Source organism: Schistocerca serialis, chromosome 1, assembly GCF_023864345.2.
Source record: "Schistocerca serialis cubense isolate TAMUIC-IGC-003099 chromosome 1, iqSchSeri2.2, whole genome shotgun sequence".
Classification (NCBI taxonomy): Eukaryota; Metazoa; Arthropoda; class Insecta; order Orthoptera; family Acrididae; genus Schistocerca; species Schistocerca serialis.
This window is the reverse complement of record NC_064638.1, coordinates 901,365,254-901,387,028: the sequence shown is the minus strand read 5'-3', so window position 1 is coordinate 901,387,028 and position 21,775 is coordinate 901,365,254. Positions and strand designations below refer to the sequence as shown.

Here is a 21,775-nt window from a genome sequence, read left to right as displayed (position 1 = left end):
AGAGTCAGAGTCAAGAGTGTACCGAGAATACCAAATTTCAGGCAATATCTCTCACCACGGGCAACACAATAGTACACGACCTTCACTTCACGAACGAGAGCAGCAGCGTTTGCGTAGAGTTGTCAGTGCTAACACACAAGCAACACTGCGTGAAATAACCGCAGAAATCAATGTGGGATGTACGATGAACGTATCCGTTAGAACAGCGCGGCGAAATGTGGTGTTAATACTCTGTAGCAGCAGACGACTGACGCGAATGTCTTCGCTAACAGCACGACGTCGCCTGCAGCGCGTCTTCTGGGCTCGTAACCATGTCGATTAGACCCTGGAGGACTGCAAAATCCAGCCCTAGTCAGATTTCAGTTGGTAAGAGCTGATAGTGGGGTTAGAGTGTGGCGCAGACCTCACGAAGCCATGGACCAAAGCTGTCAACAAGGCATTGTGCAGGCTGGTCGTGGCTCCATAATGGTGTGGGGAGGATGTGTTCACATGGAATGGAATTGATCCCCTGGTTCAACAGAACCCATCATTGCCAGAAAATGGTTATGATCGGCTACTTGGAGACCATTTGCGACTATTCATGCGCTTCATGTTCCCAAAGAATGATGTCACGTCAGTGGACCACAATTATTCGCGACTGGTTCCAAGCGAAGTTTGAGCGAATGATTTAGCCACCTAGATGGCCTGGCATGAATCCCATCGAACATCTTTGGGACATAATCAAGAGTCCTGTTCGTGCATCGTTAACACTTTCACAATTATAGACAGTTATAGAGTCAACATGGCTCAGTATTTCTGCAGGGGACGTCCAATAACTTGGTGAGACTATACAACGTCGAGTTGCTGCACTGTGCCGGGCAAAAGGAGGTCCGACACAAAATAGCAGGTATACCATGACTTTTGTCACATCAGTGTATTTTATTTTTGTTTTGTTTACACTGGTCTCCAAAGTTAAAGCAACAAATCATTATTTCCCCGTCCTGTGTTTAATTTACGATATAATCTTACAAAACTGTCAACCAGATGTCCGTATGATCTTGTTCTGCAATGAAAATTGCATTCGCCGGCCGGTGTGGTCGTGCGGTTCTAGGCGCTTCAGTCTGGAACCGCGTGACCGCTAAGGTCGCAGGTTCGAATCCTGCCTCAGGCATAGATGTGTGTGATGTCCTTAGGTTAGTTAGATTTAAGTAGTTCTTAGTTCTAGGGGACTGATGACCACAGATGTTAAGTCCCCTAGTGCTCAGAGCCATTTGGACCATTTTTGAAAATTGCATTCCGGTCAACGGACAACCATGCCAACGATGATGTCAGGGCACCTATGAAACGAGTTAGTGTTTGCCGGGAAGCCCTACATCCACAATCGCTGTGTACACAGTCACAGACGGTGGAGTATGGCACAGAAAAGATGCCTATCAGACTCTCTGTGAGGGAAGCCCATAGAAAGAAGGGAAGCAGGACAGTCGTAAACTGATCTGGTCCGATGGCTTAGTGTGAACGAAACCAAGGCAGGGCCGACTACGTGTGAGTTCAGAAAGAGAGAACCTTTATTTGGCTGTAAGGGCACGACAGTACCGCCTAAGTACTGCAAAACAATTGACATTTGAGCTCGCAGCATCCACTGGACGTGTTTTATCGAGGCAAACGGTGTGCAGAAGGCTTCATAGGGGTGGCCTTTGTTGTTGGAGACCTGCTGTATGTCTACTTCTGACGCGTCTTCATAAAAGGGAACGTCTAGAGTGGAGTCATCAACACGCTACGTTGGCGGTCGAACAGTAGGCCGATCTTGTTTTTCATGGATTAGCCTCGATTTAGTCCGAAGAGTGATTCGCGATGGATTCGCATCTGGAGGGAACGTGGAACACGATTTCAGAATGCAAACATTGTGGAATGAGACCGGTATCGAGGAGGATCCCTAATGTTGTGGGCAGGGATTATGTTCGCCACGTGAACACCTCTTCATGAAATTGTATGGATGAAACAACAAGGTTTAACTGTTGTCAGGTATCTTGGGACCTCATTTGCGATTGTTGCGAGGTGCTGTGGCCCAGACTGCGTATTGATGGATGATAATGCTCAGCCTTATACAGCACGAGTGTTTGGTGTTTCCTTGGAAACTGAAGATATTGCACGCATGGCGTGGCCTGCTCGCTCGCCAGATTTGAATCCCATAGAGCATGTCCGGGATGCACTAGGCAGATGACTTGCATCACATCATCATCATCATCCTCTACAAACCACTCTCCAAGACTGCGAGCAGCTCTCCAAGACTGCGAGCAGCTCTCCAAGACTGCGAGCAGCTCTCCAAGACTGCGAGCAGCTCTCCAAGACTGCGAGCAGCTCTCCAAGACTGCGAGCAGCTCTCCAAGACTGCGAGCAGCTCTCCAAGACTGCGAGCAGCTCTCCAAGACTGCGAGCAGCTCTGCAGGAGCAGGGCGTTGTTGCCTCAACGTGAGGCTGATGACATTCGCAGCCTGTCCCGTCGTTGTCAGACCTCTGTTGCTGCCAAAGGGGTCCCACCATATAGTGAGCAGATTAACCACTTGTTGAAATGTGTGTGCAAATGCGTTAAGTTGAAAAAAAATGTATATCGTTATGCATGCTGCAGTTGTTTACGTTCTAAAGTTTCTACATTGTTTCTAATTTACTGTTACCTTTTTATGGCGTTTTGTGGCAAAATAAAAGCAACCTTACAAAATTTCCGTCTATTGCTTTAATTTTGGGCACCAGTGTATTTACTTATCTTGCTGCCTTCCACGATGTGTTCTCCTGAGCCTGCTTCTTCATCTCAGAGTGGCACTTAGGTCCAACGTACTCGACTGCTTGTTGGATATATTCGAATGTCTATTTTCCGGAACGGATTATGCCCACTACGGCTCCCTATTTTGTCATGGATATCATCCCCCGATGCCCTTAGATAGGTTTTCTACACTTTAGTTTCCCCACGGAAAATTACATTTCTTACATTATGTTTCTACTTAATTTTCAGTATCCGACTATAACTCCACATCTCAAATCCTCCGATTCTCTTCTTGCCCGGTTGCTCCGTGCTGCAGGTATATATCCTCGTTTTAGTTCACGGAACACATAGTGTTAACTAACAACACAGAATCTTCAATTTTTTTTTATTGAGGTTGAAGAAGGTAAACAACAGCACAAGTACATGAATTTATCCTTAAGTGAAACTGACTGGTCATTTTTATCTTGTACTGTGGCTTCCCTAAGCCAGTAAGAAGCAGACGTTATCACTGGTCAGTCTATAGGATGTTACGGAAAGTCTCGATGGGAATACACTCAATTGCAAGTGCATGTTACAAGATTATGTAAGTTTTTGTATATCGTGAAGCAACGGAAGTTGCGATACAAGCGGGAAATGCCGTTTCTGCTTGTTTGTGAAAAGTGACTCTGTGGTCATAATGCTGCTCACACGAAGGGAATTGCGTACTTAATCAGCCTTCTGTAACTAAATAGCTGGAATGAGTTGGGTGGTCTCCGACTCTTATTGTGTGGTGGACACTCGGAAATAAAATGAATATCGTGTGGCTAGGACCTCCCGTCGGGTAGTCCGGTCGCCTGGTGCAAGTCTTTTTAGGTGATGTCCCTTCGACGACCTTCGTGTCGATGGGGATGATATGATGATGGAGACAATACAACACCCAGTCCCTGAGCGGAGAAAATCTCCGACCCAGCCGGAATCGAACCCAGGCCCCTTTGCATGGCATTCTGTCGCGCTGACCACTCAGCTATCGAGGCGGCCACTCGGAAATGTTGCCGACATGGAAACGCATCGTTATGATGGACTTTTAACTTTGGGAACAACCATTTGTGTGATCCACAGCGCTGGAAGAGATCTCCAGTTCATTGACGTAATCTCAAAAATGTTTTAAATGCAATTTGAGATTATTGTGTTGAGACGTTTGCTTGATTATCAACAATAGTGGCGCGGATGAACGGTTACCCATTGATTACTGTAGTTAGACATTTTTATCCACTTAAATTTCTTGTCTTGTCGTGAGTCTGCTTCATTTTCATTTGTGACCATTCGCATGGTAAACATGAAATAATATACAGTGGGCCCTTTACGCCAGTAGGGAGACCACTAACTTGTCGACCTCGAACGTCAGTGAAGAACGCAAACCGCGGCTAGATACATGCGATAATCTGTTTGTTAGAAACAAGAACAGAAGTTGAAACTTTTTGGCAGTGGTGTTGCTGCAAATAATATTATCAATAGATCTTATCGAGCCTCCTATCCGTTTTAAAGAATGTGACTACCCACAGGAAAGTTGTCGCTAGGTATAAGTTGCCAAGACTTCAACGACAGTTAATTTTATGACTGCTTTTGCAACGCTGAAGTAAGTTAGAAGGGTTAAAAGACTTCCTCAGTTACTTAGGAAAGGTGAGGGGTACGTAGAAGGTTTTATCAAAATACAAAGTGTTCTGAGTTCCAAACAGGTATGATTAAATAGTTTATTTCTCAGACATACCTTACTGAAACAGGAGTCTTATAGTGACTTTATCTTCAATTCCGTCTGCTCTATCTCTTTCAAGACACATTTGCGGTATAGCGAACTGTTATTACTGCTCTAAGAATGATGATTCCTAGTTACCAGAGACGAGTGCACCTGTATTAACTCCCTAATAGAAACAAGTTCAGACTGCTCTTGTTCTTCTAACTGTTGTCTGGTACACAAAGACGAAGACAGCACACGCAGTTGCGCTATGCTTATCGAAGTAAGTTGCTCTCCGAAATTGAACAGAGTTCTTTGCAGAGTGCTTGCTGTTGCATAGCACTTAGTTCTGTCGTTTAGAGTCTGTCCTGCTGCACTTCGGGCGTCTTGGTACACCTTCCGCCTCTGTCCTGCGATGGCTGCTAACTGCTGATCATTTTCTACGATCACTTGTTTATACTAAGCCATATACTGTCGTATTGTTTCATTTTCCACGATTGCTTTCTTAATATCTAGTAAATTCCAACCTCGGTTAGAGTGATTCTCAAACTCGAGTCCTCACTACACGTCCTGTGTCGTCTCGATTGCCTCCCTGGCATGACATACATTTTATCGCACAGCAGGGGTGACTGCTGCGAGCGAAACAGTTTCCCCTTTGTGTGTTGACACTATAATGTTGGCTCGTCTGCTTTCTGCCAGTTCTATGTACTATGCGACTTTGCGAGCGTTCGCTCACACTTGGAAGAATTTACAGCCGTGACTCTTAACGTCTACCTCTGTATATTAGAAAAATGTATGTATGTATGTATGTATGTTCGTTCCACATCTCCTCCTAAACCTATTAGAAAATTGTAAGTATGTATGTATACAGGGTGTTACAAAAAGGTACGGCCAAACTTTCCGGAACATTCCTCACACACAAAGAAAGAAAATATGTTATGTGGACATGCGTCCGGAAACGCTTACATTCCATATTAGAGCTCATTTTATTACTTCTCTTCAAGTCACATTAATCATGGAATGGAAACAGCAACAGAACGTACCAGCGTGACTTCAAACACTTTGTTACAGGAAATGTTCAAAATGTCCTCCGTTAGCGAGGATACATGCATCCACACCCTCCGTCGCATGGAATCCCTGATGCGCTGATGCAGCCCTGGAGAATGGCGGATTGTATCACAGCCGTCCACAATACGAGCACGAAGAGTCTCTACATTTGGTACCGGGGTTGCTTTGAAATGCCCCCATAAATGAAAGTCAAGAGGGTTGAGGTTAGGAGAGCGTGGAGGCCATGGAATTGGCCCGCCTCTATCAATCCATTGGTTACCGAATCTGTTGTAGAGAAGCGTACGAACACTTCGACTGAAATGTGCAAGAGCTCCATCGTGCATGAACCACATGTTGTGTCGTACTTGTAAAGGCACATGTTGTAGCAGCACAGGTAGAGTATCCCGTATGAAATCATGATAACGGGCTCCATTGAGCGTAGGTGGACGAAACTAAAATGAGCTTTAACATGGAAATTAAGCGTTTCCGGACACATGTCCACATAACATCTTTTCTTTATTTGTGTGTGAGGAATGTTTCCTGAAACTTTGGCCGTACCTTTTTGTTACACCCTGTATGTGTATACATGTATATTCGTTCCACCTCTCCTCCTAAACTTCGATTTCAGCCAAACTTTCCATGCACATCTCGAAAACGCGTTGTGGGAGGTAAGAACACCTATCTTCCATGGATGCGTGGGAGAGGGCGAAAAAATGATATTCCTTACTGTTAAGTACGCAGAAAACCGCCAGTCCAGTTGATTTCCTGCAGGACTGGTGTGTTGTGTGGGTAGTATCGGAACGCGTTGCAGGCAGCGCGCATACGGACAGTCACGGCCTTGCAGAGAGAGAGAGAGAGAGAGAGAGAGAGAGAGAGGGGGGGGGGTGAGATGGCCAGGAGGAGGAGATGGACTAATAGAAGATGGGAATAAATAAATCCTAGGCAATACAGAGTACCTCAGCTAGTACATTAATAAAATTTGGCAGGAGTGATATATCTACACGGTAGTCAATGGGTGAATTGCTGAGTATATGCTGCCTGGGAAGAAGTATCTTTCATCAAGAACAACAAAATCCGAGCGACAAAAATAAATGAAATGTTCACTTAATTGATCAAAATGAACTGGGTCCTTGGCATACTGCTGTGAATGGCTTCACATTATTCAGTAACAACAGTGCCACCACTTATATTAAAAGCTTTTCTCTCAGATTTGTGTATAATACGTCTAGTTAATAGAGCAATATCTGTTTTATTACTTTTCGTGAAGTCCTTTGTAGTATCATTTTCGAAAAATTCAGTTTCTCCGTTCCTTTACATTGACCTTGTGTGCAACCTACTTCACTGTTTGAACTAGAAGTTCCACTGATGGTCGACCAGATCAAAATTGAATGAGCAATTGCTGTGAGGATATAGAATAAAACATATCCGTTATCTTCCTCTAATATTTGAAACAATTTCTCCTGTCGTTCAGTTCTTCACGTAGATGATGAACTGCTTCTATCCTGTTTCGTTTACCCGCTCCAGTATTTATCCAGTACAGGTTTCGCGTCCGCTAGATTCTTTGATTCGTGATGGATTTTCTAGGATGTAGAAGTCATGACTTGCTAGTCGAGACGTGCCATAGCATACCTTATCATGTCATAACATGACTGGCTCTACACTGATCAGCCAGAACATCACGACCACCTAGCTAACGGCCGGCATGTCCACCTTCGGCACGGATATCAGTGACGACGCGGTCGTGGTATGGAAGCAATGATGCCTTGGTAGGCCGCTGGAGGGAGTTGGCACCACATCTGCACACACAAGTCACCCAAGTCCCGTAAATTCCGGGGGACGGAGGACTGTGAGCTCTTTGCCAAATTCAGTCACGTCCCGTAGATGTGTTCGTTCGGGTTCAGACCTGGAGCTCGCTGCTGTGTTTCTCGAAGCACCCTATCACACTCCTGATCTTGTGACATGGTGCATTATCTTGCTGAAAAATGCTACTGCCGTTGGGAAACGATTCTCATGAAGGGGTGTCGTGGTCCGTAACCAGTGTGCGATACTCCTTGGCCGTCATGATGCCTTGCACGAGCTCCAGTAGACCCATGGATGCCCACGTGAATGTTTCCCAGAGCGTAATGGAGCCGCCGCCAGTTTGTCACCGTCCTGCAGTACAGGTGTCAAGCAGTTGTTCCCCTGGAAGACGACGTATTCGAGTCGTCCCATCGGCATGATGAAGAAAGTATCGGGATTCATCAAGCCATGCAACGCTCTGCCACTCCGCGAACATCCATTGCCGATGGTCACATGCCCATTTCAGTCGTAGTTGCCCATGTCGTGGTGTTAACATTGGCGCATGCACGGGTCGTCGGCTGCGGAGGCTCCTGGTTAGGAGTGTTTGGTGGACTGTGTGTTCAGACACACTTGTACTCTGCCCAGCATCAAAGTCTGATGTTAGTTCCGCCACAGTTCGCTCCTGTCATGTTTTACCAATCTCCCTAGTCTGTGACGTCCGACATCTGTAATGAGGGACTGCCGCCCAATTCCACGACGTCTGGACGTGATTTCACCTTGGTTTCGCCATGTGCTGAAGACAAAGCACTCCTCGAACAACCGATAAGTCTGCAGTTTCCGAAATGCTCGTGCCGAGCCTCCGGGCCATCACGGTACTTCCTCGGTCAAACTCAGATAGATCGCGCTCCTTCTCCATTTCACACACGGACAGCACACTCACTGATATTACATGCACTGTTCCTGTATCTGATTAGCACTCATTCCTCGCCAGATGACACTGCTATCGCCTGGAAGGGTTTATACCTATAGTAGGGCTTCTGGAGATAGGCATCTCCGAAGCTGACCTGCGTTCTGTCTTACACCGCTGAGTTTTCCGGCTTTGGGAGACGGAATGGCATAACAGCACGCACAACAAACTGCGTGTCATTAAGGAGACTAAGAGTGTGTGGAAGTCTTCCATGCAGGCCTCTCGCAGGGAATCAGTTGTCCTCTGCCGGCTCCGCATTGGCCATACGTGGCTAACGCATGGCTACCTACCCCGTCGTGAGGACCCACCTCAGTGTCGCTGTGGCTCCCAAATGACAGTCGTCCACCCCTTGCTGGACTGCCCACTTTTAGCCGCTCTGAGGCAGACTTTCAACTTTCCCAGCACCCTGCCTTCGGTGTTGGGCGACAATGCCTCCACAGCAGCTTTAGTCTTACATTTTATCCGTGAGGGTGGGTTTTATACTTATATGTAGGTTTCAGCGCATGTCCTGTGTCCCTCTGTGCTAGTGCTAGTGCTAGTGCTTTTAGGGTGGAGGTTTTAATGTGTTGCAGTGGCTGGTTTTCCCTTTTTAATCTCTTGGTTGGCCAGCCACTGTAATCTACTCTCATGTTTTACTCTCTTCTGTTTCTAGCGGCACTCTGATGTTTTCTTGTCCTCTTTTGTTCGTTTTAGTGCTCGTTGCCTTCCCTTCGTCCTTGTAGCTTTTCCTTTCTTTCCGTTGTGTGTTATATGTTTCGTCCGTTTTATTCTCACACTTCTGGCATTGTTTTGTTAGGAACAAGGGACCGATAAGCTCGTAGTTTGGTCCCTTCTCCCGCCTTCAAACCAACCAACCAGCCAACCTATAGTAGATCGGTGGTCATAATGTTCTGGATGACCAGTGTATGTTGCACTCTATTCTGTTGTAATTGGGGAGATTTCGTAAACTACTTCATTTGATCAGACTCATTCTACCTCTGTCTCACACACAGTTATCGTGAAGGGCTAGTACACACTGTCAGCCAATTATGTCGTGCTCAGCACTTGCAGTTATTTCGTGTTCAAAAGTCTTACTTCACCATCAGTGGCCTCGTATGGTAGGGAGATGGAACAAAGGCCACACGGTCTTCAATTGGAAAGCTAATTGAAAAGGCGAAGCTTCACCTTCGAAGGCTGGTGGTAGTGTGCTAGCGATTTTATTTTATTTCGCTGCACTGCACTTTGTCGAATGGCGACGATTGCTGACGGCAGCCTCTCGTGTGTTGCAGCCACATCACGCGGACGACCACGTGGGAGGACCCGCGGAAGACGCTGGCGGCGCAGGTGGCGCAGTCCCAGCAGCAGCAACAGCAACAGCAGCAGCAGCAGGCTGCCGACATCATCGCCGGCGCCAGCTCGGGGGGATCCCCACACTCCTCGTCGTCGCCTCAGCCAGCGGGTAGGTTTTCCTGAGTGCTGGTCTAATACATAAACCATTCCACTGTCAGGTACGAGAAGCATAGTTTTCGGACAACTACAGATAAAGAGTTACTAAGCCCTTAAAAGACTCGAGCAGTGCTAACTCAGAGTTTCTACAGTATGAGACAAATATTCAGAAAAAGTTTCATTGTCTACAGTCAGTATCTTCACAACAGTGTGTTGGGCACATCGCACTAACAGTGGGCAGCGACAATGCCGTAATACAGTAATCCTGTTACTTTACGTAACGGCACTCTGTTGTTTGCAGTTTTAAGGTTTTGTCCAAGATACTGAGGCGGCGCAGCGTGCGAGTGTTCAACACACTTATTGTAGACGGATGCAAATTGTAGCTTATCTCGATGTGAATTAGTGAAAACAGTTAGCCTCGCAAGGGGATTGGAAGCGCGGCTCCCATTTTATAGCTTGCAACGGTTAAAGTTAAATGTTAATGGGAATTGGTGAAGTGCAATGGCAGGAGGAACAGAACTTATGGTCAAGTGAATATAGAATTAGCAATATAAAACAAACTGAAACGTTGGTACGTCTAATAATGAATAAATAAATCGTAAACGGGAACGTGTGTGAACTAATAGCATAGTGATCTCATTATCGCAGACTATTAGACACAAATCCAAGACTTCTTCCTCCCCACCCCCCACCCCCCCTCTCGTTAGTAGTAAAAATATACGTGTCTACGATTTCCGGAGAATAAGTTGAAAGAATGGAAGAGATAATGTACGTTATTAACAATTTTAAGGGTGACGAAAATTACGATAAGCACTCCGTCTGCAGGACACAAGTGGCCCATCGGGACCATCCGACCGCCGTGTCATCGTCAGATTAGGATGCGGATAGGAGGGGCGTGTGGTCAGCACACCGCTCTCCCGGTCGTTGCGATGCTCTTCTTTGACCGGAGCCGCTACTATTTGGTCGAGTAGCTTCTCAGTTGGCATCGCGAGGCTGAGTGCACCCCGAAAAATGACAACAGCGCATGGCGGCTGATGGTCACCCATCCAAGTGCCGGCCACGCCCGACAGCGCTTAACTGCGGTGATCTGACGGGAACCGGTGTATCCACTGCGGCAAGGCCGTTGCCGAAAATTATGACGGAGATCTGAAATTCGATAGTAGGAAAAGAAAGAAAAGGAGCAAATCAAACGAAAGGCGGAACTGTCTGGCACAGGGTATAATTTAATCGCTATTAACCATAGGATTAAAAATAATGAAAGATGGTTTTGTGCGTCGAAGAGAACTGGGGGCATTGGAAGATTCCACATACGTTATACAATGGTGAAACAGAGATTTCGAAACCACTTTTCAACAGTAATACATTTTCGTGGGCAGTTGAGGACTCTAACCATAATTCATTAGTAATGAATTGCAAAATAAAACTGAAGAAACTGCAGAAGGTAGAAAATCATCAGGTGAGACCTGAATAAACTGAAAGAATCGCTGATAGTGCAGAGTTACAAAGGAAGCCTTGTACAACAATTGACTGAGACGCAAGAACACAATGCAAGGCGAATGGGTAGCTTAGAGAGAAGATACGAGCTCGCAGAATCAAATAGGCAAAAACTCAAGGCTTAGTAGAAATTTTTGGATGACACACGAGATACTCAGTTTCACGAAAAGGAAAAATACGAACATGCTGCAAGCAAAAGGGAAGACAGATGTCTAAGAAGTGAGATACCCGTGTAAAATTATAAAGTAGGATTGGCTATAAGAGAAACGCAGAGCTATAAAGCTATGGTAACTGAAAAAAAAACAGAAATAAAAATTAAAAGAAATCTTTGAAGAAAAGGGAAGCACCTGTATACAACGCGATTTTGTAAATGTCTCTATGGCAACGCCTCTTCAGTTTTGTAGACGGCTATTGTGTTTGCCTGCACCCTTTGGAGTTTCGCAGTTGAATGCTGTCACATGCGCTGACAGGTGTCAGGGATTTCCTGAAGTTGACACGACTGTACGAGTAGTAAAGAATAAATGTATTAAAACTTCATGCATGATGCTGCACTTTTCGAGCATATCAATGCTTGTGACGTCATATTTCCTGAAGGTGGTTCTTTCCCCGATAGCGATTGTTATTTGACAGTAAGGGATACGTGTACCAAGTTTGGTTGAAATCGGTCCAGTGGTTTAGGACAACATGAAACACACACACACACACACACACACACACACCTTTATATTATATACAGATGTTTTTGAAAGTATCTCGCGTGCTACACACAGCAAGGAAGTCAGGTTTGGTTTGTTGTCGTTGCGTGTAAAACGAGTTCAGAACTAGACAAAAGAGCGCATCACAATGTATAAATCGTAGCTAAAACGAAAGTATTAAGAATAATGAAACATACGATTTGTTGCTCAGAAAAGAGCGGGGATGGTCACGAAGGAAGATTTTTAAAAAAATCATTTTTCTCCCTGTGAATACATGACATAATCGAATGTTGGACATCAACACACCAAAAGTTAAAATAATTCTCTCTCTCTCTCTCTCTCTCTCTCTCTCTCTTTCTCTCTCTCTCTCCCTCTCCCTCTCCCCCTCCCTCCCTCCCTTTTTTTCGTTCAATCTCGGTTATCTCAACGTTTTCGTGACACTCATTGAACCAATTTTTCATCCACGTTCTTTTCGGCTTGCAACAGAATAGAGCAATTACCACAGCAACAGCCTCTTTTTCGTCCAACGTTCCAAACGACAATATTATTGCTCAATATACATGACAAAATTATTAAGCAGTCTAGGGAGGACTTCAATAATGTTGCATACTATTATTGTGCTATGTTGTTGGCCGTCTAGGGGCCGCTTTAAAATGCGGACGTCGAATGTGAGCTGTATTACCTTTTTGTTATGACTAGACCATCTATCGAAGTGCAGTTAGAGGCTGCGGAGAAGACCTATGTGGGAGATTGCCTGAGACTTAAGAGTAACGTTTGTGATAAGAACCAGCGATCACTATTTCGCAAGTACATGATAATCAGTACTTAACGGGCTGAGGATCAGAGAACAGAGTGCAGATGTAGCGTCACCTTTGCAAGAGGATACAGTTACAGGGAATCGGCTGGACAGCACATACGCACACACTTTGAGAGCTGATGCGGCACCTGTGACGGGAGACGTGAGGTCACCACTGTTGGTGCGTACGTGACAGAACGCCGCTGCCGTGACGCTCGTCAGATAGAGCTTCACAGAAGTCGATAAGATTACAGGTACCGCGCCACAAGCTCGGAGGAAAACATCGATCGGCGCTGATGGAAAAAGCGCCCTGTTTTCTTCTCCAGATGCGATAAGCGATAAGACCGCGGAAGCAGTTTTCTCTGAAACCACTTTCTTCCTGACGGAGCTTAAAAGCCGTGTCATCGCGCGACTGAAGTGCAACAGTGTAAATAGTAGCAGATTATTCGCTCCGATTACTGTGTGCGCATTATCCTTCTCGAAAATGTTTGATAGAGTCCGTAGACTACATTGATGTAGCTAGGTGCATTCATTGTGTGTACAGAGCAGCAGAGCGCGTTAGTAACACGCGTGGATGTTAACTTCCCGGCGTATACTGCTGACGAAACCCGAGAGTGTTTCCCAACAGATTTGCAGTAGAGTCGAGTGTCACCATCTTCTCCCAAAGTTTCGAGACATAGGGGTTGTAACTCAGTTTGCTCGCAGAGCGACGGTTTTCCCCTCCCCCCTTCCAGTGTTATTACCAGCTGATGCAAACTGGGTTGGGTTGTTTGGGGGAAAAGACCAAACAGCGAGGTCATCGGTCTCATCGGATTATGGAAGGATGGGGAAGGAAGTCGGCCGTGCCTTTTGAAAGGAACCATCCCGGTATTTGCCTGGAGCGATTTAGGGAAATCACGGAAAACCTAAATCAGGATGGCGGGATTGAACCGTCGTCCTCCCGAATGCGAGTCCAGTGTCTAACCACTGCGCCACCTCGCTCGGTGATGCAATCTGGGTAAAAGGATATTTTTGGCTCAGAAACAGGCGGTTCGGGCAATAAGTGGTAAATATTTACGAACCTCTTGTCGAGCCCTGTTAACGAGTCTGGGTGTTTTAACATTGGCCTCTCAACATACATATATTCCTTACTGTCATTTCTTGTTAACAATATTAGCTTATTCCCAAGAATAAGCAGCTTTTACTCAGTTAATACTTGTCATAAATCAAATCTGCGTTTGGACTGGACTTCCTTAACTCTTGTGCAGAAAGGTGTGCAGTATAATGCTGCATCCATTTTCAATAAGCTACCATTAGCTTTCAAAAATCTTAGCACTAATCAGCGCGCTTTCAAATCGAAACTGAAGACTTTCCTCATGGGCCACTCCTTCTATTCTGTCGAGGAGTTCCTTGAAAAATTAAGCTGATTCTTGTTGTATTGGCGATTGCGTTTACTTAAACTTATGGCTTGACTGTTATCGGGTTAATAAACATTTTATTTTTCTCTGCTATTACTTTTATGTTGTAATTTCATGTACTGACACGTTCCATGACCTTGAAGCTTTGCTCCTCAATTTGGTTCTACGGAACTTGACGTGTAAATAAAATAAATAAATTAAAGAAAAGGATTATATTGCTAGGATTTCCGCTATGTTTAAGCCCAGTTTTCTATACTGCCTCACTTTATGAAGCGAAATGTCATGCCTTTTAAGACTCTGAACAGTGGTTCTTGCGTGAAGGAGCCCAGACTCCCGTTCAGTCATCCTCACTCTTCTGCTTCCTGATTTTTTTTTTTTTTTTAATTCATGAAGGCCAATGGTCTGTTTCACTCTTTAGCCTACTTTCACTTTCTTCCTCCAGACCTCGATTTCTGTCCTCGTAGAGATCCGACTACGTTAACGGCTCATCATTGAAAGAGAAACGAAGACAAGTCGGCTAACTCACTGAAATGGCGTAGAATGGAGCACACTACATATTTGAAGGTGCGCTTACTGTGACTTTATTTTACGACAATGGAAAACTGCAGTAGTGTTGCCACAATGTGGCTGTAGTACACGCAGTATTTCCGTGTGACTCGGCAATATTGCTGACTGAGCAGGCTGTTGCTGCGGTGTGGCCGTTGTTGTCCGCCTAGGATGGAGAAGAATGATTCGTATGGCCGGACCAAATCTCCCTCTGTCCTTGTAAATGCTTCTCTTTCACTGTCGCACTTGCTTCCTCTTTTGACGCCGAAAACGCTGCTGCGCTTAGGTGTAGGCACATAATTTTTCCCTTGGCTTCAAAGCTGGAGAAGGATATAAATGAAAGGACTCATAAAAATGTGAAGTACGTACGACCAGAGGTATGAAACGCAGGAAGTGATGTATACGAAGACCATAATCTGAGAAAGTACCATTGACTGACTGTTCCCAATGCATACGCGATCACTGACTGATAACGATTTTCGCAGTGCGGATTTGTGAACTGCAGTTAATAACCATTTTCTCTTACTCCCACCTAACAATGTCGTACTACTTCTGCTTGATACTGTAAGAAATTTAGATCCATTACATGACAGTACATCAGATTAAAAGTACAACAGTGACATTTTATTAATGCCAACATTTTGTTGACACAGGCGTTAAGAGATGAGCTTGGGTACTTGAGGAACAAGACAGAACATGCGCGAAAACCAAATACAACCGAATACGCTTAGTCGATGATGTCACACCAGAATATTGCAAGGTAGTTAAGTAGGCACATATCGATTGTGACCGTCATCTGGGAACTTTATAAAACAGGTATTGCCGTTTTGATGTTTGTTGCTAAGATCAAGCACTTTCATGGCAGGTATGTCTGAATTCAAATAATTAATATTCTGTTACAGTGGAGCTGTTTATAGTGTACATTTGTATTCTCTGTTCACTGACAACTATGTACTCTTTTTTTGTAGCATCAGTAGTCCAGGCTTGAGAATGAACCAGTTGATTCGAAACTAGTCGCAAAACGTGTGTTGTACAATTGGCAGATTTGTTAAACCCCTCATGAAATGATATTTTAAATCTCTAAAAAGTTTATAGTTTGACGTAATGTCACTGTTCAAGCACATACGAGAGCGCTTCAAAAAGGGAGTTGCACATTATTATGGAAGGCAAAGTAACTTTTATTGAACGCTGCGCTAATCCGTGAATAAAAATCCTGCTCCTTGGGCGCGGCGCCATTACGGAACCGACGTGTGAATGTCCTCATCGTCGAAAGATGACTCTCCCCTCCCCCCCCCCCCCCTTCTCGATATTGTCATAGCTTGCCGAGAAAATGGGAATCGCATGGTGCAAGATATGGGCTGTTTGGTGGATCAGCATCACCCAAGTCTTCGTGGCCTTGGTCGAATTGTTGGCACCATTCCACTATGGCTACATGCGCCGTTGAATTTGTTCCATATACTGCCAGAACTTCATGGCGAATCTGTGAGCAGTCTAGACGTTTCGCCCACAAGAATCGTACTGTCTCGCGTACTTCAACTGTGAAGTGTGTTTGCAGTTGCCACGCCATTTGAGTCGCTCACTGTGATATCCGAGCCGCAGCAGAACTCTTTCTTCAGAAAACCTGGTAAATTTCAGTGCGTCACTTTTGTTGCGTAATAGTCTTTTACTGGAACTATATCGGTAACTTACTTTTTGAAGCCACTGCGTAAGACCGAGTGCGAGGTTCGTGGCCGCACTGTAGGAACAAGCCCAACATTCATCTAAAGTTGTTCTGGGAAATCGGGTAAACTATGATTCACGACAGCCAGCATGTCTAACCGTTTTGTCGTTCGGTTGAGTTGCCTGCGAAGCTACATAGCTAGTGTGTTGTTGCCACAGTTGCGACTGAAAGTGTTTGCTTAAGAAGTTTTATTCGTTGTGGGGGTATTCTACAGCTTTGATTTCAGATCGATTGGCTGTACTGTAAGACAAGCAGCAGGTGCAAGAAATCAGACTGATCAGTGGTGCCACTTGCGTAAGAGCTGAGAACGAGGAGCAAACTTTCTGTCGCTGCGCGTTATCTAGACGTGTTGACTACATGGCCCTCAGTCTCTAAATGCCACTGGACGTCAGGCAACCCGCGTAGCTTCTCCACGATCTGCCTAGCTGTCAACAAATGATCAACCACACTGTTATTGTTTAAAACCGTTTTCATTACCATACAGTTAACCGCACAAAACAGTCCAATTATTGTTGTATGTTAAACGTAAAATTGGTGCCTCACCACGTCTTTCCTCCGATGGACATGGACACTCCGAGGAGTCGCCGCCTCCTCACTTCGCAGAGCTTCTCCCCTTACGGTACTAGCGTATTTGCGGGCCCAGTCGTCGTTCCTCTGCTTCGCATACCCGTTAACTTATTCGAAGAAGAAGAAAAAAAAGGTTTCCCACAGCTATTGGCAAATGGTACTACGCTACTGGCCATTAAAATAGCTACACCACGAAGATGACGTGCTACAGACGCGAAATTTAACCGATAGGAAGAAGATGCTGTGATATGCAAATGATTAGCGTTTCAGAGCATTCACACAACGTTGGCGCCGGTGGCGACACCTACAACGTGCTGACATGAGGATAGTTTCCAACCGATTCCTCATACACAAACAGCAGTTGACCAGCGTTGCCTCGTGGAACGTTGTTGTGATGCCTCGTGTAAGGAGGAGAAATGCGTACCATCACGTTTCCGACTTTGATAAAGGTCGGATTGTAGCCTATCGCGATTGCGGTTTATCGTATCGCGACATTGGTGCTCGCGTTGGTCGAGATCCATTGACTGTTAGCAGAATATGGAATCGGTGGGTTCAGGAGGGTCATACGGAACGCCGTGCTGGATCCCAACTGCCTCATATCACTAGCAGTCGAGATGACAGGCATCTTATCCGCATGGCTGTAACGCATCGTGCAGCCACGTCTCGATCCCTGAGTCAACAGATGGGGACGTTTGTTAGACAACAACCATCTGCACGAACAATTCGACGACGTTTGTAGCAGCATGGACTATCAGCTCGGAGACCGTGGCTGCGGTTACCCTTGACGAATGGCAAAACGTCGTTTTTTCGGATGAATCCAAGTTCTGTTTACAGCATCATGATGGTCGCATCCGTGTTTGGCGACATCGCGATGAAAGCACTTTGGAACCGTGTATTCGTCATCGCCATAATGGCATATCACCCGGCGTGATAGTATGGGGTGCCATTGGTTACACGTCTCGGTCACCTCTTGTTCGCATTGAAGGCACTTTGAATAGTGGACGTTACATTTCAGATGTGTTACGACCTGTGGCTCTACCCTTCATTCGATCCCTGCGAAACCCTACATTTCAGCAGGATAATGCACGACCGCATGTTGCAGGTCCTGTACGGGACTTTTTGGATACAGAAAATGTTCGACTGCTGCCCTGGCCAGCACATTCCCCAGATCTCACACCAATTGAAAACGTCTGGTCAATGGTGGCCGAGGAACTGGCTCGTCACAATACGCCAGTCACTACTCTTGATGAACTGTGGTATCGTGTTGAAGCTGCAAGGGCAGCTGTACCTGTACTCGCCATCCAAGCTCTGGTTGTCTCAATGACCAGGCATATCAAGGCCGTTATTACGGCCAGAGGTGGTTGTTCCGGGTACTGATTTCTCAGGGTCTATGCACCCAAATTGCGTGAAAATGTAATCACATGTCAGTTCTAGTATAAAATATTTGTCCAATGAATACTCGTTTATCATCTGCATTTCTTCTTGGTGTAGCTATTTTAATGGCCAGTAGTGTATTTATTATTACTGAAAAGTAGTCCGACCGTCACCATCTCGGGAAATAGCTTGCAACATTATAAATGGACGACGTGTTAAACTCTGTAGTGATGTAGTATGAAGAGAAGTGTGTGTCGCAAAATACAAACTGGGGGGATTCGCCAGCCTCGGCGACGGAAAAAGTGGATAGGAATCGGTGAGGGGTGGGAAAAGGTCCCATAGCCACAGGAAAGGGGACTGAATCGGGCTACTTTCGCCGACAGCGGCAATGGCAGCGGTGGCGCCTGGGCGCGCTTGCGCAAGCCGCGCTGCTGCAGGGAGCTGTGGCGGCGGCCCGTTAGGCGCGACTTGGCGCGGCCGTTCACCTCGGCCAGTCAGCAACCTTCACGCGTCCTGCGCCGGCTCGCCGCCCCGCGTGTCAAGGCCATGCGGACTGAAAGCCTACACCTAGCCTAGCCTAGCCTAGCCTAGCCCAGTCCAACACATCAGCTACGTTGTGCACACCAAATCCTGCAACATCTACACTTACGTACATACTCCGCAAGCCACAATGTGGTACACGACAGAGGTTACCTTACTTCATCATCATCTACATCTACATCCATACTCCGCAAGCCACCTGACGGTGTGTGGCGGAGGGTACTTTGAGTACCTCTGTCGGTTCTCCCTTCTATTCCAGTCTCGTATTGTTCGTGGAAAGAAAGATTCTCGGTATCCCTCTGTGTGGGCTCTAATCTCTCTGATTTTATCCTCATGGTCTCTTCGCGAGATATACGTAGGAGGGAGCAATATACTGCTTGCCTCCTCGGTGAAGGTATGTTCTCGAAACTTCAACAAAAGCCCGTATCGAGCTACTGAGCGTCTCTCCTACAGAGTCTTCCACTGGAGTTTATCTGTCATCTCCGAACGCTTTCGCGGTTACTAAATGATCCTGTAACGAAGCGCGCTGCTCTCCGTTGGATCTTCTCTCTCTCTTCTATCAACCCTATCTGGTACGGATCCCACACCTGTGAGCAGTATTCAAGCAGTGGGCGAACAAGTGTACTGTAACCTACTCCCTTTGTTTTCGGACTGCATTTCCTTAGGATTCTTGCAATAAATCTCAGTCTGGCATCTGCTTTACCGACGATTAATTTTATATGGTCATTCCATTTTAAATCACTCCTAATGCCTACTCCCGGATAATTTATGGAATTAACTGCTTCCAGTTGCTGATCTGCTATACTGTAGCTAAATGATATGGGATCTTTCTTTCTATGCATTCGCAGCACATTACACTTGTCTACATTGAGATTCAATAGCCATTCCTTGCACAATGCGCCAATTCGCTGCAGATCCTCCTGCATTTCAGTACAATTTTCCATTGTTACAACCTCTCGATATACCACAGCCTCATCTGCAAAAAGCCTCAGTGAACTTCCAACGTCATCCACAAGGTCATTTATGTATATTGTGAATAGCAACGGTCCTACGACACTCCCCTGCGGCACACCTGAAATCACTCTTACTTCGGAAGACTTCTCTCCATTGAGAATGACATGCTGCGTTTAATTAGTTATTACCTCTTCTGTTCGACTCGCAAAAAGAGCGAGGGAAAAACGACCGTCTATATATCATCCTACGAGTGTTAATTTCACTTATCACAGCGTTCCTCAGCCGAAATTTACGTTGGCGCCAGGAATTGTTCTCCAGTCAGCTCCAAGTGCCGGTTCTATAAATTTTCTCACTGTTTCCCGAAAAGAACATCGTCCTCTTTCCAGGGGCTCCCATTTAAGTTCAAGTATCGCAGTAATACTGGAGTGTTGATCAAACCTGTCGGAGCAAACCATCTGAACTACTTTCACCTCTTCCTTTAATAATGCCTGATGTGGACTTCATACTCCAGCAGTACGCAAGTAAGGCTCGCAGTAGTGTTCATTACGCTGTCTCCTTTACAGAGGCACACTTACCAAAATTCTCTCAATAAATCGGATTCGATCATTCGCCTTCCCTGTTACCGTCCTTAAGTGTTCGTTCCATTTCATATCGCTTTGCAGCTGTGTGCATACCTATTTAATCGACTGACAGTATCAGGTAGCACACTGGATTGTTTTATCTGCTCGTCTTCATTAACTTACATTTTTCTACATTTCAAAATAATTCAGCCACTGTAGCGTAGGGAGAAAATTTTAGTGACTGCGGAAAAAATCTTAGAGGAAGTCTCACAAGTTCCAATTTTTTTCCACTTCTCTTCCTTATAAATTTGAACGATCTTCCACGTAACTACCAACCACCAAAATAGGTGGTTTTTGCAGACGTCCTAGTTTGTTTATTTCTACATCAAGTTTTGTAGGGCCAAACTGAGGAGCAAATCTCAAAGCTCATGGAACGTGTCGGTACATGAAATTACAACATAAAAGTGATATCAGATAAAAATAAAATCTTCATGGACCCGAAAAAGTCAAGCCATAAGTTTAAGTAAACGCAGTCAACAATACAACAAGACTCAGCTTACTTTTTCAAGGAACTACCCAACAGAATAGAAGGAGTGACCCATGAGGAAACTCTTCAGTTTCGATTCCAAAGCGCGTGGATTAGTGCTAAGATTTTTGAAGTCTAATAGAAGCTTATTGAAAATGGATGCAGCAGTATACTGCACACCTTTCTGCACAAGAGTTAAGAAAGTCCGATCCAGTTGCAGATTTGATTTCTGAAGAGTATTAACTGAGTGAAAGCTGCTTTTTCTTGGTAATAAGCTAACATTGTTAACGAGAAATGAGAGTAAGGAATATGTGTATATTGAGAGGCCAATGTCAATACCAAGACTTGCGAACAGGAGTCGTCAAGAGGTTCGTAAACATACACCACTTATGGCCCGAACCGCCCGTTTCTTTTAAAATGGGAAGAGTTACCCCAAAATATCATACCACACGACATAAGTGAATGAAAAAAGCGAAGTAGACTAATTTTCGTGTCGAACGATAACACTTCAGATACCGTTCGAATGGCAGCATTAACTCTTTGAACGAGATCCTGAACGTGGGCTTTCCACGACATTTTACTACCTATCTGAACACATAGAAATTTGAACCGTTCAGTTTCACTAATCAAATGCCCAGCCTGTGAAATTAAAATGTCAGGTTTCGTTGGATTGTGTGTTAGGAATTGTAAAATCTGTGTCTTACTGTGATTTAGCGCTAGTTTATTTTCTACAAGCCACAAACTTAAGTCATGAACTGCACTATCTAAAATCGTGCCAATGTTGCACACAACATCCTTTACTACCAGGCTAGTCTCATCATCAAACAGAAATATTTTCGAGTTATCCTTAATACTAGAGGGATATCATTTATGTTAATAAGGAACAGGAGTGGCCCCAACACTGATCTCTGGGGCAACCCCCACTTGACTGTACCCCACT

General features: G+C 45.2%; 1 protein-coding gene and 1 pseudogene across 2 annotated transcripts in view; one reads left to right on the top strand and one right to left on the bottom strand.

Annotated features, from left to right (window-relative positions):
* Positions 1 to 21,775, top strand: part of LOC126411755 (transcriptional coactivator YAP1) — a 364,629-nt gene that overhangs the window by 256,006 nt on the left and 86,848 nt on the right. For both annotated transcript variants that reach the window (XM_050081388.1, XM_050081389.1), the window contains exon 2: positions 9,510 to 9,679. In XM_050081388.1, the coding sequence (XP_049937345.1) occupies positions 9,510 to 9,679 (170 nt within the window). The remainder of the gene's footprint in view (positions 1 to 9,509; positions 9,680 to 21,775) is intronic.
* Positions 10,679 to 10,794, bottom strand: LOC126425096 (5S ribosomal RNA; annotated as a pseudogene).